The 21,949-nt window shown below is 43.4% G+C and overlaps 1 protein-coding gene across 1 annotated transcript; it reads left to right on the forward strand.

The window, feature by feature from the left end:
* The first annotated feature begins 6,465 nt into the window (after window positions 1-6,465).
* On the forward strand, window positions 6,466-21,458 carry SNCG (synuclein gamma). The gene is made up of 5 exons (XM_021536142.3): window positions 6,466-7,057; window positions 12,070-12,111; window positions 12,874-13,001; window positions 19,880-19,957; window positions 21,081-21,458. Exons 1-5 carry the CDS (start codon window positions 6,937-6,939, stop codon window positions 21,108-21,110), a joined length of 399 nt encoding a protein of 132 aa, XP_021391817.1. The 5' UTR covers window positions 6,466-6,936; the 3' UTR covers window positions 21,111-21,458.
* Window positions 21,459-21,949: the final 491 nt, after the last annotated feature.

Raw genomic sequence — 21,949 nt, forward strand, 5'->3', positions numbered from 1 at the left:
ACATTAAAAGAAAAACTACTAGCCAAGAGCTGCTGTCAAGAGCTACCTCTTGTTACCACATTCTAATAATAATTTTTTTTAAAGTCTGTGGAGGTTGCATGTAATTTTCTTACTGGTTTTGCTTTGCTGGTGGTGCTGCTTTTAGTTTTCTTGCTTTCATTAACTGTGTTTCTTCTTTCACTGTCTTGCAGGGTGATGTGCTCTGGCATTTTAAAGAATGAAGTGAAGTAGAATGATGCTCCTCTGACAAAAGAAGTGGAATGCAGGACTGCTAGATCATCTTGCAGTGTGAATGGTGAGATGATCAGCCCAAAGTTCAGTATGTCTTGCAGAGCATTAAATGTTAAACTTTTATGGATTTGTTCCAATACAAGCTGAAAATAGAGGAAAAATATCTCCAGGATTTTGAAAGACCTTGTAAAGGCTATGAATTTGCATCTCCTTCTCACTGGCTGGATTTGTACCCCTCTCCTGATGCCCCTATTTTATGCTTAATGGAAAGAACAGAGAAACACAGAAATGCCCTTCCTGACCTGTGGTAGACACTGCTGCCTAAGAGCAATGACAGCAACATATGGGGCCAGGCAGGGAGAGATTTTGCTAATTCTGAGGGAAAACCTGTTCTTGCTGTAGCAGTCACTTCTCCAGGGAGATGAAATCACAAGGTCTGGACGGAAGACTGAAAAAAAAATTAGCAACTTCCCTCTGTTCCTTCCTGCTGCTTTTATTTCCGAATTGTGTGCATCCTGCTGTAACACATGTCAATGTGTGAATATTTCATGTGCCATGTTTCACCTAGAAATGTGCTTTTCTCACAAGTAACTGGATGTGACCTAAGCATTATATTTGGCTACATATTAAGACCGTTATCAGGAAGGAACTGAAGCAAACATGAGACAGAACAAGCAACAGGCTTATAGCCTGACCTGCAGTGAGATCCTGGCTTGCAGAGAAGTGACTGCTGCAGGTATTGAAGTCATTCTTCATGGCTGTGATCCCTCCCAAGTGGTGGGGCAGTATTTCTCTGCCATCTTCCTGGCTCAGAACATCTGCTACCCCTCCAGGTGCAAGAACCTGTCCTCAGTACCTTTGGGTGCAGCAGGCACAGATTTGCAGGTTAATAATTTAGCATGATGGTTTTTTGGGAGTGGTTACGAAAGATGCTAAATATGGAGCAAGGCAAGGGATGAAGTCCCTTGTGGTAGGCATAGCATAGGATGCTGCCATGAACACATGAAAGACATTTATTATTCAAAGGAGCTTCCTTACTGACCAGTAGTTGAGATTTATGTGTAACAGCTATTACAATTTGTGGTATCTGAATAATATGTTCAGGTTATACTGTTGGTTCAAACCATCAGATTTGCTGGCAGAATGAGCTCTAAGTTTTCTTTATATCTGTAGAGGAACAGGTATGAGGAGTGTACCTACTCAGGAATGAGACACACCACAACTTTGCCTCTTTTTGTGTGTGTGTGTGTTCTTTTGTGGTTTTTGTTTGTTTGTTTTTTGTGAGCTGCTGCCTCAGAATGGAACCAGGGAAAACAGAGATATATATCCTGTAACAACCTGCTCATTACTTTCTGAGGTCACTGTCTACTAGGTGGTATTTTCTAGATGAGAAAGACATCTGTGCACCAACATCAGTAGATATTTGGTCACTCTTCAGTTGCCTAGTTTAGTGTTGGTGTACCTTACAGAGCTGGGTATCACTGCTCTAATGAAAAAATGGGTGAGTTAAATCAATTTAAAATATAGCTTGGAACATCAGTTGGAAAGTATTATTATGAAGTATTATAGTGAAGTGTTACTCCAAAAATGTACTCAAAACCCATTCAGTAAGGATGTTATACTAATAGTGGTGTGGGGATCTTTGCACGTGTCCTGGTGGTTCTCACAAGTTTTTTGTGGTTCTAAGAAAGCTAGCCAAAAGATATTGTTCCTCCACTGCTCATCCCCAGTCACTAGTGACTTTTTTTTCCCCTTGTGCTCTTATTAATGGAAATAGTTGTGCTCTTATTAATGGAAATAATTTTCCTCCAAGTTATTTCTAGGAAGTACTTCCTCAAAGTGTTCAAACTTCTTCAGACTTCAAGCTAGACTTTAAAGAGTTCATGTTTCCAGTTACATCAGATCGATCACTTATGCCCTGGGATCTTGCCAATAAGTGTCAGGAGTGCTCTTGCCTTGTCTGGTAATTCTAACCACTTCCATTAAACACAGCTCTTAACCCCCTCTGATATTGCCTGCCCCAAGATTTCAGTGTCCTGTTTGCAATTCCATAACCAAGTTGTCAGATGCCAGCACCATCTCCTGGGTAATCTGCTTGAGGCACAAAACCTCATCTTGGCCCCTTTCCTTTTGTTTAGGGTCAGAGCCCTGCAGCTACAGAGGGATAGGAGGTGGGCAACCTCGGAGTAAACAGTGCCAAGCAATGCATTTGACCAATGGCCTGTCTGATAAATGGCTTGGCTGTACTTGGGAAGCAAATGCTCTGGCTGTTGCAGTCAGCATGTCTCTGGAGAAACAGCCCTTAAAAATTTAGTTTTCACTTAATAGATTCTGATGAATTTGTTTGTTTCTTTTCTGTCTTTCCATATTCACTGCCTACTCTGTAAAACTCTTAATTATAGACCTAAATTACAAATCTGTGTATTTAAAAGGAAAAAAAAATCATTGAAAAAATGTTTAAGAAGACAAGAAAAGATGGAAAGCAGGTGTTGCTTTAGATTCTTATATCCCAGTTCCAAATCTCTGAAGCAGATTGAATAACTGAAAAGATTTTATGTCTGGGAAGACAGTTTTGTTGATAGCAAGCACAGCAAGGGGATAACTTCTCATTAGGCACTGGGAATTAGATCTGGAAAATGCTGTCTCATCCCTTGCCCGCTGCCGATGCACACTCATGCATGTGCAGCTGCTCTGGAGGAAGAGAGCACGGGGAGAAGAGTGTCAGGAGGGGACTGCAGGGCTAGAGAGCAATTCCTTTTGCTGGTCTGTCCATCAGAGGGAGAAGATGAATTCTTGTTGCCTGTATTTTTAATGGTTTGCTCAAAAGCTCTCAGTGGTATTTGACAGCAGAGATCAGTCACGGAAGATCGCTGTACTGGCAGCACTCTGTGCACTGCATGTGGCTCATCCCTGTGCGTGTTCCTGAAAAATGGCTTGTCCCTGGTTATTCATTCCCTGGCTATTCATTCCCTGGCTAAGGAAATTAGCTCATTACCTATACAAACATACATGCAGGGATTCAAGTCCTAAACTGTTTGCCATAGGATGTCAGACAGCTGCTTGCTTTCGTTAGGGCATGGAAATGACAGATCTGTGACAGTTCTCCTTTCTGCATTTTGAAGTTTTCAGAAATAGAGAGAGGAAGGATTTTTGTTTATATATACAAGGTTCAATCCTGTTAATGTTAATATTATTCTTCATAGAAAAACTTCCTCAAAAAAGGATATTTACCAGCCACAAAAGCAGTCTGTCTTTCCTTTCCTTACCTGTCTTTCAAACAATATCATACACAATTTAAATACTTCAATAGAATATGACCAAATCACACTCCTTTCATCCAGCAAAATGACTTTGTCAGCTGTTAGCCTTCAGCATAAGTTCATTGTTAAAGGACAAGGTCAAGGCTTTGTGGGTGGAGTAGCTTGCAACTGGGAAAATTGAAGAAGGAAGAGACCCAAATTAAGTAAAATCCTGTTTAATCTATTGCAGACACAAAGAAAAAGACAGTAGAGGACAGGGAATGTTCTGCTTTGCATTCTTTCCATTGTCTTGAATCATTGCTTTGGGAATATCTAGACTTGAGTTAGAATTCCTTGCCCATATTCCAGAATTGCTGGCAGATGTTGCACAGATGTGCTTTCAGGTGTCAGCCACCAACACCCAGGGACAGGTGGAGACACAGGAGAGGTAGGGAGCTGCTCATTTTAGGGGAAGTTTCAAGAAACTTTGCTGTTATCAAGCAAGAGACTTGGTAGCCAAGTCTGAGCAGCCAGAATTCAAACGTTCAAGTGGATGGTTTGTCATTGCACAAGTCAAGACAAGGCTTGCTTTTGGTATTATGCAGATCAGCCAAATGACTTTGAGTTGCACATTTGTTTACAGCGATGTAGCTTAACGGCTTCTCCTAGTGTTGCAAGGCAGAAAACAGAGAAAAAGAGGTTGCTGCCAGGTGAGATAGGAACCTGAGGCCTCTGAACTGCCTGCTGGAGGCCTTTCTCTGCTGATATCTTACCTGTTACAAGGGGGAAACCTTCCCAGGCAGAAACTTAAGTCCCTAACAAAATCTTAAAGCCAAGGTAGCTTGTGTTAACTCTTGTTGTTAGTTTTGTCTGAGTTAGGATTGGCCACAAACTGGAACTGAATCCTCTGCTCTGAGTAGAAGGATCCTGCAGTCACCTGGAGGTGGCAAACTCTGAGGAGCCATTGTGGATGCTTGCCCTGTATAGATTGCCTACAATGTTGTCTTTGAGTTCAGAGCTTTCCTAAAAAGGTTTCAAGGTAAAACAATGCCTGTGCATACTGCCTGCTGCCTGGGAGGGATCCAACAGCATTGAAATGTGTCTTGTGAGTGCTTTCTCAAGGTCATTGGGACAGGAGAAGGCAGGAAAGGAGTATCCCACTTGAGTATTGGCTAATTCAATCTGGTGATGATTCATGTTTCACATCCCAGGATGGCTTGATATTTCATGTATTTGTTACCTTTTATAGCAATGCAAAATACGTAAAACTGAATTGTACAAATCACAATGACAGAACAATAGCTGAACAAAATCAAGATATGCTTCCCACTCAGCCTTATCAGCCTTGGTGTTCTCCTGAAAATACCAGTAAAACTCATAACCCTGGGAATGTCTGCTCTGCTTTAATGGTCTTTGAAAGCCTGGTGAAAAAGTAAATAGGCTCTGGAGCAATTCCCAAAGATGGTAAATTCATTTTTTTAACAAATGTAGTTAAAACAACACTCCTGTGCCTGATGAAATCAGTGGCAGTTTTGTGACTGGCTCCAGGAGCAGTGAGGTTAAACCATTGTTGTATGGCACAGTAAGGTGCGGATATCTTCAATATGAGAGCACCTTGGGAGGAGCACCAGCCATAGCAACAACCACCTAGGGGGAATTTTGACAGATGGTAAGAAAAACCTTTTCCACTTCTGACTGCAACATTCTGGAACTATGTGAGCTCCTATAATAATTTGTATGCTGTGCTGGCCTTCCTCTGATTCCTGCACTTTTTAAAATTAACAATTGATAAATTCATTAGTCTGACAGAGATTTGGCTCCTTTATGTTCAGATGGAAATTTGTTCTTCATTTATAAGTAAGGAGACTTATTTGTGAGAAAAGGATTAAGAACTGTATATGTTATTTCCCAGATCAACAGTTTTCCAATAATTTCAGTATGGGGTAAAAAAAAGCACTTCCAAAAACTGAAGAATTATTCTTAGTTTCACAGTAAGAACTGTCTGTGTACATGTCTGCATGTATGTACAGATACAACATTTTTTGTTCAGAGTTTTTTCTGTATAGTCATTCCCATCTGACACTTCCAGGCTGATAATTTGTGTGCTTCATGATGTTGTGGTGTGCTATCTTTCCAAAATGCAGCTCAGCCTCTGAATTTCATATTCTGTTTGCCTGGTGCAGAAAAACAGCCAAAACAGGTTATGCTTTGGGCTCAAAGGCTGATGCAATGTGGCTTCCATAGTTTCACAGCTGGCACTATTAAAAAAAATAGATAAAAAATCACCTTGCTGCACCAGCAATTGCTTTCACAGCTGGCACTGAACTTCATTGTGTTGGTGGGGCAACACCACTTTTTGGGCCCTACTGATTTGAGCCACTTAGGATCTACTTTAGAAAACACTTTGAGTTTAACTGCAAGTACATTAGGATATCCAACTGTGATTAATGACCATGTTTTGGTATTTTTTCCTAGCCAGGCCTTGAGGCTGGATGGATCCTCTGTAAAATTTTCCCAGCCAGTTCTGCGCTGGCTGTTCTCACCCTGCTGTGCTCTGCAGCACCAGCTCTGACGTGAGGAATGGTGTTTGGTGTGAGATGTTGTCTCACTCTGCGGCGGCAGAGCAGGGCTCTGTCTACAGCAACTCAGAGAAACAAATAGGAAACAGGATTTCCCCCAACAGGCATCTGATTTTTCAGAAATGAACCGTTGTAATGGGATGTACAGCTGAGCAAACCCCACAATTTATACAGGATGACTTCACACTTGACAAAACACAGCAGGTGGGACCTCAAGTTTGCTTCACCTGAGCACCAAGCTGTACCTGGTTCCCTTTTTCTCAGGATTTACTATAAATAATGTCCTTGTTACCATTTTGTGCAGGGTGGATTCTGGTAACTGCAGACCAAGAAACCTTGACCCTGTTTGTTTGTTACAAATACTGTACTCTTATGTGCTCTCCGCCCTCTGGGGCCCAGGAGAGCTGGTGTTTGGCTGCTGCTGCAGCCTCGGAAAGATGCCCTTTCAGGAACTCAGCTCTTCTGCTAAAGTCTCCCTCTTTGCTGAGACCATCCTTCACTGAAAGCATTGCAGCATATTTTAAAAGCTCTCTCTGTCTGGAAATTCTCCAGACAGCTTCTTACCTACCGCTGTTATCATCCTCCTCTCCCCCTCCCTTATTAAAGCTTCCCAAGCAGATCTGTATCATTAATATTTCAGTATCAGCTGCACACGGGCATTGGCTACACTGCAGCACACTTCATCAATAAGAGCCAGCGAGGGCTGTGAGCTCTGCCACGCTGCCTTCATCCAGCACAGGAGGAAGAGCAAAGGCAGAGCCTGCCAGAGAAGCTCAGTATCTGCCGAGGGTAAAGCTGCATCTCGCAGTCCCAGCCTTGAGGTGCTCTTTGCTGCTTTTGCTCCCTCATTCAGACCATCCCAGATAATACCCTAACAAGCAACAAGAATGGATGTCTTTAAGAAAGGTTTCTCCATTGCTAAAGAAGGTGTGGTGGCTGCTGCAGAAAAGACCAAGCAGGGAGTGACAGAGGCTGCAGAGAAGACCAAAGAAGGGGTAATGTACGTAGGTAAGAGAAAACTCGTTTTGATCTACTTTTGAGCATGAAAAGTTGCATAGATTGTCTGTGAGAAAGTCTGGGGAAATTATATGGTGACTGAAGCTTGGGAGTGATTAGCAGGATAGTCTGGATAAAATCCTGAGCTTTGCAGAATTGCTGTGTAAACTTGGGGTACCATGCCTCAGTTTCCCCAGCTGTAAGACACAGAAACCACAACTTCAGGGAAGGCAGAATGATGTTACGGAGCAGATGCCCAGGTGTAAGGTTTGTTTGACTATTCACTGATTGTTTGCAGGGTGAGGCAAGCACTCTCCAGGCAAACAAGGACTGCTGGTCTCTGCCTCACCTCCACACTGGGAGGGACTCACTGAGGAGGTCCCTGAGAAGAGGCAGCCGTGTTAGTAAGAGGGGACTGCAGGATGCATCTGTTTCCCCACAAACAAATGGGTTTGTCCTGAAATCCTTCTCCTGTTCACCGACCTCTTTCGTTGCCCATGCTCACATTAATCTTGCTTTACAAGAGACGCCCAAATTCCTTTTGCCCAAAGAATAGGATCTGGAAAACAGCGTGCCTGATGTCCTGCCTGGAGACCTCTTTCACAGTTAATGGGCTGAAACCTCCTCTTTCAAGGTCACCCTCAAAACCCACTATCTCCACTTATCTAGCACATGCAATTATATGGCTGGATGGTCAGATATTCCATATAATACAAACTAAAGACTCTTAGGTTCCCAAGACTGATTATCTCACTGCTGATTACTGCATTTCACACAGCTGTTTATTTTTGCTGGATGTGGGAGTGTTTTTTTTTGTAGGAAAGTTTACATGCAGGCTCTTCCTGCTATCCTACTGCAACATCCACAGCTATACTTAGCTACTATATCTAAAATTGCTATATTGCCAATAGCTACAGATATATATTTGTCTTTAATTAAAAATAAAAAATTAAAAATTAAATGCAAACTTTGTATGTAACAGGTCTGGTAATGCTTTTATCTTGAATTTTTAAATACTTAATTACTGACATGCTGGAAATGAATGGATGTAACAGTTTGCATTTCAATTTGAAGCTGACTCACAAGAAAAAAAGGTAAGCAGCATTTCTGTAAACAACTAAACCAACTACAGTAAGTGAAACACCAGTCTAAGAAGTGTCACATTGTGGCATCATTACTGCTCCACCTGCTTCCAGATCTGAGTTGTGTTGGGGTTATTCAGAGTTTTTATACATAATTTCTCACATCTCTTTTCAGTCACGTTGTACAGCTCCATACTGTGACCTGGTTTTTTCATTGTTGTACAAGAGGTCTCTTTAGGACATTCTAACCTTTCCAATAAAGTTTTCTATGAGCCTAAAACTAAAAGCCTTCAAACCTTAATCTCTGAATGAGGATCAAGAAAGGATCAAGGTGAGGATTAAGTGCTTTCTCCTTTTATTGGTTTGGTTTGTTGGTATACTGCTGGTTCCTGCCCTGTCATGCACTAGACAGAGCTTTGCCTTGGCCTGATTCAGTTCCTATCGGGAAACTCAGCTCTTTAGGGAAAATTCAGTCTTTCATAGGCAGGAAAAATAAAGACCAGATGCTGATTAGCTCAGAAAATGTTTTAATATAATTTTTTAATAACCAGAGAAGGTGGATGTGTGGTATATTGGTTAAAACTGGAATGATTAGTATGTTGTTCAAGCTGCCTTTTGTCACTCTGTGCCACATAAAGAGTGAACTGTTCCTTCCTTGCTTCTTCCTTTGCAGGGCCCTATCCCAGCAGCTTTATCTAGAGCATTAGGTGATGAGACTTGAATTTTTGGATACTAGGAGAGAATAATACTGTATTGAATCTCAAGGGTCTTTTGAGAACATCAGGAAAGAGAGCAAAATCTCCAGGGCCTAGGATGGATGAAGTGGATCCCTGACTTTTATTCAGGTTTGTGTTAACTCATTGCTGACTCTCTGAGGAGGATTCCAAACGTCTGGGCACAACCACCATGTCTGGTGAGTCATTTGCTGCTGCCCAGGAGAAGAAAATAATGCTCACTCAGAGGCATCTGTCTGGAGTGAGCAGCGTCACTGGGACACTGTGGCCACCTCGTCCCCGCTCTGATCCATACAGGTTCAGCTCCCACAGCCCATGGCAGACAGGAGGTGCCTCCTCCTGTGCTATGCCTGCAATGCGGTGCTCCTGCCCTGCTGCCAGCCTTGCTGAACCACGGGGGTAGAGAAGAGGGTGCAGAAAGGAGAGGGAGAAGTCCTGTGTCATGGGTCACCTTTGTGCTTGGTGAAATCACCATCTGCTCTCCAAATTCTAACAGCCTCTGAGCATGCTGAAGTGTCAGGGGATCCCTGCCTGCATGGTTAGTGTGGATCCAGCAGTTGGTTCAGCAGGCTCTCTTTTTTAATTTGGTTTGAATAGGGGTGTAAGTGATGCTGAAGTTAATTAATGAATTTAATGCAAAGCCACATCAGAGTATCGAGTCATTAGTACTGTTTAATGCTATAGTCCAGTAAGCCTCAACGAAGAATGCCCTTCTAGTTTTCCAGAATGATTTTCAACCATGTGTGTTGCAGAAAGCCCCAACATACCGAGCTGTGTTTAAACTGAGTGATTCCTGCAGGATTTAATGCACATCAAAATATCCCTTTCCACTCTCACCCTTCTCCCAGGGCATAGTGCTCCACCACCTCGGTCCCACCCTGGCGGTCCCAAAGCACTTACAGAAGACTCACGGCACTCAAAAGAGGTAGAGGCAGGATGCGTGAACTTTTAATTCTGGGTACACAGGCTGCAGGCAAGGACTAATGAGTGAAATGAGATTGAGCATCAGGTGATTGCTTTCTGATTCAACAGATGCGGGCTGCTGGCAGCAGCGTGCGCCGGAAGGTCAGGTTCCATGCGGTGCATAATGGATGGGAGCCTGAGTCATCGGGTGTGGCTGGGCTGGGAGGCTGAGGCGAGCTCTCCCCAGGCTGCAGCAGTGACTCTTCCCAATGACATTGCTTCTGTCATGAAATGGATTCGGATGTTTTTCTTCTATCTACATCCCTCCTTTCTGGAATTATTTTCCATCCACAAATATAACACCTGCTCACTCCTCTTCCTAAATTCGTCTCAGTTCTTGATAAAAGAATTGAGCCCAGATAGTCACCTTAGAAGTCTGGCAAAAAACATGCAAAACTGCAGCTCTTGTCTCACTAAGAGTGTTTACTGCGAAACAGCAAAGGCATGAAAGGCTGATACAGCTATTCATGTACTTTGCTTACCTATCAACTGCTGTTTGACCAAAAACCAACAAAGGGCTAAGCTTGAGCATCTGAGTCTAATATGAGACAACTTTGTATGTCAAATCAATACTGTGGCACTCTTTTCTTGGAATGCTGCTGGGAGGGAAAGCAAAGCAGGATGGTGTCTGAATTGAACCTTGTGTGTTTGGCCCATTCAGGGGCTCACATCTGTGGCTTGAGACTTGCACCTGCTCTGCTCAGTGCTGTGCTTCTGCACATGTTTGTGTGTCATGGGCACCATTATTAAATCCAGTTCACAGCAGTGCACATGTATCACGTGCATCACTAGGAACTCAGCCTACAGCAGTAACAAGTTAAAGGTACAAAGATTTCATTGCTTGATTTTTAAGACAGTTTGGATGGGTGGAGTGAAATGTTGAGGGCATATTGTGGTGGAACAGTTTTGTTCTGCCCCAGGCAAATATTGCAACCACCAAAATAAATCAACAATTGAGAATTATATTCAACAATACATAACATGTATCAGGCAGAACAGAGCTGGGCTGGACCTGTTGTTATCAGGGCACTGCACCTTTTTACTTCTCAGGCTGTTAATGAGCTGCGGTTTGTAGCTTGGTTCTCCCAACACACCCGTGGGTGCTCCATTCTCATGGAGTCAAAAATCTGCCTGGTTGTTGTCCATTTTTATAATTTTATTAGTTGGCCAAAGAAATCCTTTTGTTGTATCAGTATGGGAAACCTGAAGAAAACCTGTATGGGTGCAGATGATTTGCAATATACAGTAAAGTGGGACCAGTGGAATATTTTGCCTTGTGTTTATTTAATTTCCAACAGAGATACATTTTTTTTTTTTTTTTTTTTTTTTTTTTTTTTTTTTTTTTTTATGTGTAAAGCACCTAGTTACCATGGGGACTGCCCATCTACCATATGATTTAACTTATCTGCAGCAGTATCAAGTAGAAAGCATATCTAGCTTGTCACTTCAAGCGTGGAGGAAAATCACAGAGATTAATTATTCCTCAGGGCTATTTGTGTTGTAAACTGAACGCCTTCACATCCTGTTAGCTTTTTAGCATTGAGAACAGCAAGATAAATTACAATGTAAGCATACATATGGTGTATTTTCATTATTTGAGATAAAACCATCTGTTTTCTGTGCATTGCTGTGAGCAGCCACTTACAGCCTAGGCTGAGGCACCAAACTGGGAATCTAGTAAGTAGGTATGTAGGAGGTAGGTGGTGGTCCTGTAAATTCAGTCTCAGATTTCTCCAGTCTTTATTAGTGGTATAGAATGAGACTTTAAATGACCACTGCAGCCAGGTATCCCACTGAAAGGCAGGGGAGAGTCATGGATGTGGCTTCTTGTCTTGCAAGAGTGAGGTAGGTAAGATGTTACCAGGTGTTTTTATTTACAGTCATTTTTACAACTAACTTAAAGTTGATTTACCACCACTCAACTGCTTATTTTGGAAATATTGCAGGGACAATTTTTCATAATCAAGATTTTTCAGGTCTAGGCATCTCCAGAGAATTTGCTGTTGAAGTTCTCCAACTCTCAACACAAAGATACTCATGATACTCACTGGCTTTACTGGGGAGGGAAACTGGTCTCTTCTGACTCTACAAATGGTTTGTGTGTGAGCAGGAGGTACCAGCAACACCTTGGCTCCCCACTGCACTTCCTCAGAGCAGGAAGCCATCTGTGTCCAGAAATCAGAGGGTAATTTCCAGTTAAGTTCCAGTAAGTTCCAGCACTGATGGATTGTGTTTCCTTTCACAGGCACCAAGACCAAGGAGGGTGTAGTGCAAAGTGTGACCTCAGGTAAGAGCACGGCCTGACAGGGATGTGGAAATCTGTTGTGACTGTTAGACCTCTTGGGAGCCATCACCCTGCCAAGTGGGAGTTAAATAAAAATATTTAATTAGTAGAGTAGGTCAGAAAAAATCTAACACAGGTTACTTGGCAGACTGGGATGATTCACAGCTATTTAGACATTTCACAATGTCAGGTGCACAGCCCAGCATGCAGAGGGGATTTACTTGCATCAGATCCTGTCTGGCCAAAACTGTGGTCTTTGGGACAGTCCTGACAGGCAGTTGCAGAGTCAGGGACTTACTAGGGTATTCCCAACTCCAAGGAGGAGCAGTCATATGGATTGTCCTGAAGGAAGATTAATGGATCCTTTCCCTGGAGAATTTCATAACTATTGCTGTTTTCTGCCAAGGGGTATTAAACAAAAAGTAACCTGGAAGAGGTCATGCACAGTCTGCAATGCAAAATACCTTATTTACACTATTGTCTCTTAGTATCTGACAGTGAATTTTTCATTCTCTGGTTGCCTACAAAGACTGACAGGCTGCAGTGCTGCTCTACAAGTAGCATTTTGTGCCAGACAAAAATCCTCACATACACAATCTAAACTGAGACGTGATGTCATCTAAAATATCCAAACAAGGACTGCACCAGGGCTAATTTCTTCTTTTACATCAATGCAACAATTTGTCATCCCAGGGAATTTGGCAGCCTTCTGGCAGTGTCTCGTTAGCTGTCTTAGTTGACTTTTCTGTTTTTGTTGAACTGCAGTTGCTGAGAAGACGAAAGAGCAGGCCAACATGGTGGGAGAAGCTGTAGTAGCCAGCGTGAACACAGTGGCAAACAAAACTGTAGAAGGAGCAGAGAACATCGTGGCCACTACAGGAGTTGTAAAAAAGGTGTGTTTGTTTCTTCTATGATGGGCAGGACAGAAGAGCCTTTGGATTAACCTGCAAATATTTGCAGTTGATGGTTTTGCTTATTTCATGAAAGGTTTTCAGCAATATCTGCTTTTGTATAATACTTAATATTTTCACATAATGCCTAATATAGTCACAGAATCATTGCATTTGAAAGGGACGCCTTGAGATCATCCAGTCCAACCCCCTTAGGGCCAATGAGAGAGGACTGTCCCAGTGAATTTTGAATATCTCCATGGAAGTAGACTCCACAACATTCCTGGACAGCCTGTGCCAGTGTTTGACCACTGTCACAGGAAAGAAGAGAATTGTTTCTTCTGTTCAGATGGGCACATCAATCACTTCGTGCCTATTGTCTCTTGTCCCATCAGTGGGCACTGCTGGCAAGATTCTGGCTCTCCATTTTCTTATGAATGTAGAAAAGCATTTTTCCCAGGGACTTGAGTAGAAATGTGTGTGGGCTGCAGTGAGCATCTGGACTGAGTCTGAGCTCAGGGATGTGCAGAGTGGGAAGGCACAGGAGCCTGCACTTGCCCTCACCCCCGTGCTGTGCTGGTGGGAGGCACAGGCTTGCCCTGGCCACGGCAGCTCCGGAGGCAGAAGAGGGCAGCAGCCAGCCAGGCAAGCCTGGTTCCAGCAGAAAGCCTGACCCTGCTGCTCTGCTTCGTGCTGCTTTGACAACAACCAAGTGCTTATTGATAAAAGGCCGTGTGGCCCAAACTGTGCATGGATTAAGCCAGACTCAGACAAGGCATCTTCTGTCCTCCAGCCTAATTTGACAAACGGGGTGCTTCAAGTGAGGGGATTAGGAGAGTCTGAAGGAGCAGAACAGTTCCTTAGCTGAAGGCAGTGTTGATCATTAGAGAAGATGTTTTGGTAACAAACAACACCCATTTGTACAGCAGGAGGCCAATACTTGGCAGCTCTTCGGTAAGCCTGTCTCTTTCCCCTCTTCAGAGAGTGTGATCAGTGCTGTTGATGGCCACATGAGCTTTATGAGTCGCAGCAAACCCAAACCCAGAACCAAAACAAAGCCAGGCTGGCCAAAATTGTTTTAATTGTTCAGATAGTCTGCTGATTAATTTCCTGACCTGCACATAAACACATTGTGATGTGAAACAAAACTTCTACGCAGCATATAAATCCTGAGAGAATAGCCTAACAAAAGAGGACAACAGCAGCTACAAGTGATTCAAAATGCCCTCCTGAAAGCATGTGAAAAGGGCAGGAGTTCTGCTAAACCCTTGGGATAAGTTTAAACTCTATTCCCACAGGGAACAGCAGTTAGGCTGCAGGAGTGCAAACAGCAATTCCTAATTCCATGGGGCCAGAATACCCCTTCCTACCTTTTGACTGACCATGGGGTGATTGACACAGGAGAGTGAGGAATTTGCTGGTGGTAGGAATCCTTGCTGCAGATAGAAAGCTCTTTCCCCTCCAGCAAGGACCAAGCCGTAGCAATCCTCTTCTCCTTTCCTCCTAAGCCAGAACCCCACCTCAAATACTGACAGCTACAGTTTACAGCTAATTTCAGAGCTTAAACCAGTGCAGGTTTTCCAGAGAGCATCTCAACTGTCATTCTGATGTCTTCCATTGATGTCCAATTGCATAGACTTAAAATGGAGATTGATTAAGAAATAAAAAATTAGGATGTGTCACATGACAAAGGGAAGACTAAATGGAGCCAGAAAACTGCTTTGGATAAAGTGTCATGCCAAACAGCAGAAGTGCTTGAGGCAGCAGACTGAAAACAAATGGAGAAAAACAATAAAAATCACAGGAGAAAAAAAGAATTCAGAAAAAACATTTGTTTCTGTGAAAGTTCATCTGTTCTGCTGGATTAGTTCAGTTTAGGAGTGCAGGTCTTTTATTCATACTCACCATAATTTAGCATGTAGCTAGACACCTTTTAGATCCAGCTAGACACAGAAGATTGGGCTCCACATGCACATCGAGTGCATCCCCGCTGCTAATGGATAATAGCCATGGAGCCAAAGCTGCTCCAGAGGGAAGGCCCTGAAAGGAGTATAAGGAGTTGTGCTGGGCTCTCAGCATGGCTGCTTTTTCTCCAGAACTGCTCCTATCATGTTACACAATTTGCTAATGGAAATACATCCAGAGTCTGCCAATAGCAGCATCAGGCACTGTAATGCATGAGGGAGACCCACTGGAGAGGCACTAAGAGTGATAATGTATCGCTTTTAAATGTTTAAACAGTGAATATCCATTGTTATAATCCTCCAGTCCTGGGATAATCATAAGCATTTCAGCCCCAGAAGTTTGAGAGGGCATCCAGTCCTGAGATATGTTTGTGCTCCATACTATCCTCCCTCTTTCTAATTGCACAGAGCATTTGCCAACATCTTATTTGGGTTTTCAATTATCTCCAGTGTTGTTCCCTGCTATAGAAGGGCTGTTCAAAGTGCCAGGGATCTGTGAATGCATGGCACTGAGCAGTGCTTGGGGTGACTTGGGCTGGGGACTCCAGTGGCCTAGACGGCATGTCCCCAGCTGGCCACTGCCAGTGTTAACGTCAATTACAGAGAGCTCGTTGACATTTAGTCTGTGCATTTGACAGCTGGGATCACTGGCAGGCACACATTAGGAAAGAGAAGGGTACTCTAAGGGGTTTGGATTAAGTTTAGCTCAGGATAGCCGTGGGGTGCAGGTATATCAGATGGTGACTTTGGCCATGGGAAAGAATTCAGCCCTTTGTTGCATCACAGCAGGCACTGAAATGTGGACACCCTGGCAGCCTGCTGTTCCTTATTGTCCTTGGGGGAGCACTCAGAGCCACACAGAAGGAAATGGGGCTGAAGTAACCCTACACCTATGGAGGGGTGCCAAGCACCAGATGAGAACAATCTTGCGTTGTGCTGGCACTGCCTGACAGGGCTTTAGCACTGACCTGTCACTGCTGAGTACAAGAAAGAATTTACTAATTTAGGGGAGTTTTTAAGTATCAACCAAAAACATCTGTAAATTAAGAGATTATAAACCCTCCTCAATTTTTCCAGTACCAAAAGGAATGAAACCAGTCAGTCATGTGTTCTGTCTGTGGCTCCATCCCCATCCCTGGGGTGGACATTAAGAGACCCCAGTGAGATAACCACCCAGTAAATATCCCTGTCTTAGAAGAGGATTAATGCTTCGTCCTTATGACACAGCACAGAGCTTGCTGCAATGCAGGCACCACGTGGCTGGGAACAAGCCCATGTACCTACACACACTCTCAAAATGTCCCTCAGGGTTTGGAACAATTTCCCCAGGAACTGATGCTTCCCTATGCCTTCCACCTAAATCTTCTCTTTAGGTCTATTTGTCCTGTCAGTTTTTATGATTTAGTTGTCAGTTCATGACTCTGTCACTTTGAATTGGGTCTGATCTGTTTTTTGACTTCAACCCATTAATTAAATGAGCTTTTGTCAGTTATGTGCAACCGCTGGGCGCGTTCACTGGATCACCGCGTTTCTGTGCACCTGATCTGGCACACGGGGGCCGCACCCACGCCATGGCTCATCTCTTTCATAACAACTGCACATCTTGAATGGGAAAGGCTGCTGCTCATGGCCTTAATTCCCTTCACTTACACCCTGCCATGCCTCCGATGCAAAGGGAATCTGTCACATGTAAGGAATTAGAAGCAGAAACTGAGTGACCTTCCTGTTCAAGTCAGATTGGGCTGGGCAAGTGCCACAAGGAGAGAGCAACCAACAGCATCTGAGAAGCCACCAAGGGCAGAGCTGCTAAGCAGGAGAAGCAGGGGAATCAACAGCCAAACGACCCAACAATTAGGTAGAATAAATAATTGAAACTTGTTCCTCTTTGTATTCAAGCTTCCCTGTACTTAGTTGATGCAGTGATGCATCCCAGTGGTATCTTTCCACATGTCATAGAGCACGGGAGACTGCACAAGCAGCGTGGAGTGGGGCACTCTGCCTACAGGCACTTTTTCTGTGCTCCCCTCTCAGTCTCAGTGCATTCAGGCAGACGTTTTCCAATGCAAAATAGCTGAGTTAGTGGCATTGGTGAAGCTTTAAAGCCATGGATGTGCTCCATGGCTCAAGGCTGTACCCCTGCAATCCCATAGGATACACATTAAATAGATATCATTTGTATAAGCAGTCCCAGGAGACTCTCAGGAAGTCTGGCTGTGAGCTGGATAAAAACAAAGCCACCACAAAAGACTACCTGGATTTGTAGGCTAAGACAGGAATCCTGCATGCCCATCTGTCTGTCCTGTTGGTGGGTCCACTCACTTTAATCAAGGGTTGACCCCTTAGGCAGAGCTGTCAGCATCACTCTGAGCACTCAGCCTGAAACCTGTCCAGGACAGCTCGTCCACAGGACCTGCCAGGCTGCCTGAGGTTTTCCTAGGGAGTGGTTTGGGGATGCTGCCAGGCAGCATCATGTTTGCTCCAGCACCCAAGGTCAAGAGCACTACAGGAGGCTGAACCTCTCCACCTCATGCAATTGATGTCCCTGTGAGGGCCCTTGAATTTGTAGCACATTAGGCTGCCAGTGAACCTCTCTGGCTTTTCAGCCTTAAAATAATAATAATAATAATAAGGAAATCTTGCTTGCCACTGGATTTGTTGAGATTTGATGAGTATATATTCCAGTATCCAATATCTAGACTGTTTTCTCTGTTATATAAGGACAATTATCTTAGTAAGATTGCTTACGTCCAAATATTTGGGGACAGCAATAGAGCTCCCACTGGCCTGTAAGATAATATAGACAAAAAATATAAATTCCACTTCATATATGAACTCAGACAGTGGACATATCAATTGCCGAAGAGCTGAAAAAGGTAATTTCATAGAACCTGTGAAAATGAGAAATCTAAAGAATTAAATTGCAATTAATTTCTCCCAGTATTTCTGGGCTTTAAAATCAGTTTTTAAAAATATCTGAACCAAGAAGCATATGGTACAGTTTATTTAAGATGCCTTACCGTTACACAGGAATATTTTTATAAATGGCAGGTCTTAATTTGTTGAATTTTTAATTAGTGAGAGCTGAATATGTACCTCTGTTTCATGACCTTAGCAAAATATTGCATTTTATATACAGAGATCTCCTGTGGTGTATATATTCTACATAAAATATATTTTTACACACACAAAATATCTAAAAACTTGTTTACTATTCTTGGAAGGAATTCTGAGGTCTTGTATTTCACTTAACTATTATGTTCAAGTACTTCACTTTTCTTTCTAGACTAGCAAAAAAAGATTCAAGTGTCCACCCAAAACCAGAAGAAAATAGCCCATAGCAAACTAAATATTTAATTGTATTTCCATTTAAAATACTTTTTTCTAAGAAAGTACTAAATTTCTGAGGGGGAATATTTGGCTTGCCCTTTAAGAGCAGGAGGAGCATTACTAATTATTTCATGGTTTCAACATGCCTTTAGCTTAAAAAATGTTACCCCTTTTAATGAGGAGATGAGCACTGACAGGAATGGCGAAACTCTTTCTGCCCCCCAAGGAAGCTGGTTTTTCACCCCTTCTTTCTTAGCCAGCATTGTTCTGTGAGTCAGTGTTATAGCTGGAGCTGGTGTCCAGGAATTTCTGGCTCCTTCTCCAGCATGAAGACCCCTACACCACATGGTCCTCTTCTGTATATTTTCTTCCTGAGCAGTCCCTGAAATCCCCAGCCAGGTACCACCCAGCTGAGGAATGCAGCCCTTCCCCATCTCCTGCTCCTTATTCCCGGCAGGGTGGAAGCGCGTGAGAAAAAGGCTGTGAAGCGACGTCCCTAACACAGCCTGACACCTCTTCATCCTGCTATTGTGCTGGTTCCTCCAACATAGCTTAGAAACACCCTCCAGAAACTCAGTTGCTTCCCTTTCTAAAAATAGATGGTTGATTTTTAGCCTTCTGAAGCAGTCTTGGCAGAGAGCACCATCCAAGGGATCTAACAAGCAGCACAACAGCTGAACAGGGATTCTCCAGCTCACCAATTGCTCTTGGATACAGTGTCCCAAGGGTGGTCCTGAGAAAGGTGTCCCCCTCCAAGGACTCTTTCCACATCTACCAGAGCCAAGCTCCCTGCCCACAGGAACAATAGGTAGTTATACCCTGTAGAAAGATGGAGTGCACTGCACTGATCCTTGTGTTACTGTGAGCCGTTCCCCAGTTTTCCCAATGCAGCTCAGCATTTCAGGCAGTTGCCTCTGATTGATCTTCATGATTTCACACAGCAGTTGGTAACATCACCTGCAAAACACTATGAAATACCTGCTGTTGCAGCTATTGTCAATGGCTTGCATTGGAAGTTTCTTTCCTTTCCACCTAATAGTCAAAAATCTGTTTGTAAAGCTTCAAAATACAATTTGAGGCTATTTACTTGCTTTGGTCTAGTGTGCACTGCTGAGTTATAAGGTGTAGATATGTAAAGTATAATGTAAATGCAAATGTGAAGTGTAAAGCACCACAGTACTGCTATATCTTCGATTGCTTTTAGTCTGTGCAATGAGTGCTTCGGATAAGATAATGTGCGGAAAGCCTGGGTATAGCTTTGCTATACATAAATTTATTTGTTCCTCCCAAATTTCTTCACACTGATGGAGTCAAGCCTCTGGTCTCAATGATAGAAAAAGAACTGATTAAAAAGAACTGTTATAAAGACCCTAAACCAGGCTGTAAGAAATTGAGCTGGCTTTTTCATAGATATCTGCTCAAACCAGCTGCACAACAAAAAATGTATTTCAAGCAGTATCTGCCATCTATTAAAGCTGCTTTCTGATTGCGTGTGTAATGCTCACCCCCATCTTGCACAGCCTGTCTAAGATTAGGGCCATGACTCTGCATGTGGCAGCAAGGACAAACATCTTGCTTGTGACTTGGCAGGAGGAGCTGGCAGCGCCGCAGCCGCCCGAGCAGCCCAGGCTGGAGGGAGAGGGGGCCCCGGCAAGCACTGGCGGAGAGGTGAGTGGTGCCACGGCCCCGCTGCCCGGCTCTCTGTGCCACACCTGGCCTCTTCCTGAACTACTGGCTTCCCCTGGCCTCTCCCTTGCCACTTGTGGCTCTAGAACTGCCATGCAAGGAGCCCGTCACTGTTCCCACTTTCCTGAGTTATTGGACAAAAACGAGCTCATCTGTTCTCATTTTTGCCACTTCCTTATCTTGGGAATTTTCCATGAACAACAGATGGACAGATTGCAAACTGCTGCCTGATTTGGGTTGATTTTTGGGGTATAAATGCACATATTAAAGTTATTAAAGTTAATTCTATCCTGTGGTTCTGTCATCACATGGAATAGCTTTTTCCTGTTTGCTGCCATGCTTTAGAAGAGATTTAGATAACAAGTTAGTTTTTTCTGTAGATTTTTCTGTATTTAAATTAGTTCATTTAATTTTTGAACTGTTCTACCTGCAATATTCTTTTGAAGCCCTGAGTCAAAAATTTGTCTCTAGGCCAATTTCAGCTCTTGAACAAGGATGACTTTTTGTCCAACATTGACAACAGGGGCAAACACTTCTCATGTGGTATTTCCTTTGTAATTTCAGTGTTAAGGCCTTTTTCTGTCCCTTCCACAAGTACTGCATGAATCCAAACTCCACAGTTTTCAGCCTTTCTGAAGCTCAGGCTGTTTTCATGGACCCCAAAGCTCCTGGAAGTCTCATCTTGCATCTCCCACCTTCCTCCAGCCATCACGCCCCACTGCCAATCCCAGAAATGGGCCCCATAATCCCACTGGCTGCATGGCTGCACCAGTGCTGATGTCAGGCAGGAACAGACCCAAGAGCACAAAGCAGGACACTCTCACCAGTGGAGCCTGGCCCCACATTAACTTGACTTCCACAACGTGTGAATTCACACCCTTGTTTTCCCCAGAGATCTGAGTTACACCAGGAATGTGTCTGGTTTCCAGAAGGAACGGATAATTCATTCATTTTCTGCATCACCTGCTAAAAACAATGGTCTTAATTGTTTTTAGCTGTTTGTGGGATTTTGTATGGTGACTGTCAACATTGATTTTTGTCCTAAATTTGTTTATGTTTTCCACTGGAAATATTTATATGTTTTCTTACCTATCTTCTTTCACAGGGTGAAATTGAAGGCGATCCATCAAGTTAGGGAATTCTTGCTCAAAAGAGATCATTCCAAGAGCATACATGGAACTATTAGCTGACACCACAACAGGAAAATCTCACTGTCCATAGGCTAACTACGTTCAGCTCTGTAGTCTTGCACTTGCCTCATAAACCAGTCGTACAATACATGTAAGCCAGACTCCTCTAATTGTAAGTAACGTGCAGGTGTGTACTGGGCCATGTGTCCCAACCTCCCAAGCCTCCCAGTTGCTTTGTGTATTTTGGTTGGACTCACGAGTCTGTGTCTTGCATCCATATGCACTGGCACTTGGGATCTCTAGGCATTGTGGAAATATTTTTTTTTAAACTAATAAAAAGTGTTTGAACAAGTTTTTTTTGTCTTGTCGGCTTTGTTTGCACATTTTAGATGTGGATCCTTCCAGTCCAATGCATTCTTCCTGTAAAAGTGCAGTACTAGAATACCTAAAACTGCAAGGGCCTTAAATCATGTTGTAAGAGATGAAGAATCATGAGAAATTCTATTTCTGAAAACAGTACTGTAGGTAGGCTGGCTTTCTGTCTCTCAGGGCTGAAAACCAAATATTTGCCATGTTTAAGAGAGAATGTGGGGGTGATGTTGGATGAAAGGAGGTTTTTTTAAAGGAATGTGAAAGTGATGTTGAGCTCAGTTTATACTGCTTGCACCAGAAAGCTGTCCTGACGTCAGGATGTAACAAGCTGCCAGAAGGTAATTAAAGAAATGTGATGGACACCAGCTGACCTGATCAGAACTGCAGTGCTGCTGGCAGGGACGGGCAGGGTTGCTGTGAAAGGCGTGAGTGTGAGGGCAGGTGCCAAAGGAGAATCTCCCGGGGCACCACG

Source organism: Lonchura striata, chromosome 6 (genome assembly GCF_050655825.1).
Source record: "Lonchura striata isolate lonStrDom1 chromosome 6, ASM5065582v1, whole genome shotgun sequence".
Lineage (NCBI taxonomy): Eukaryota > Metazoa > Chordata > Aves > Passeriformes > Estrildidae > Lonchura > Lonchura striata.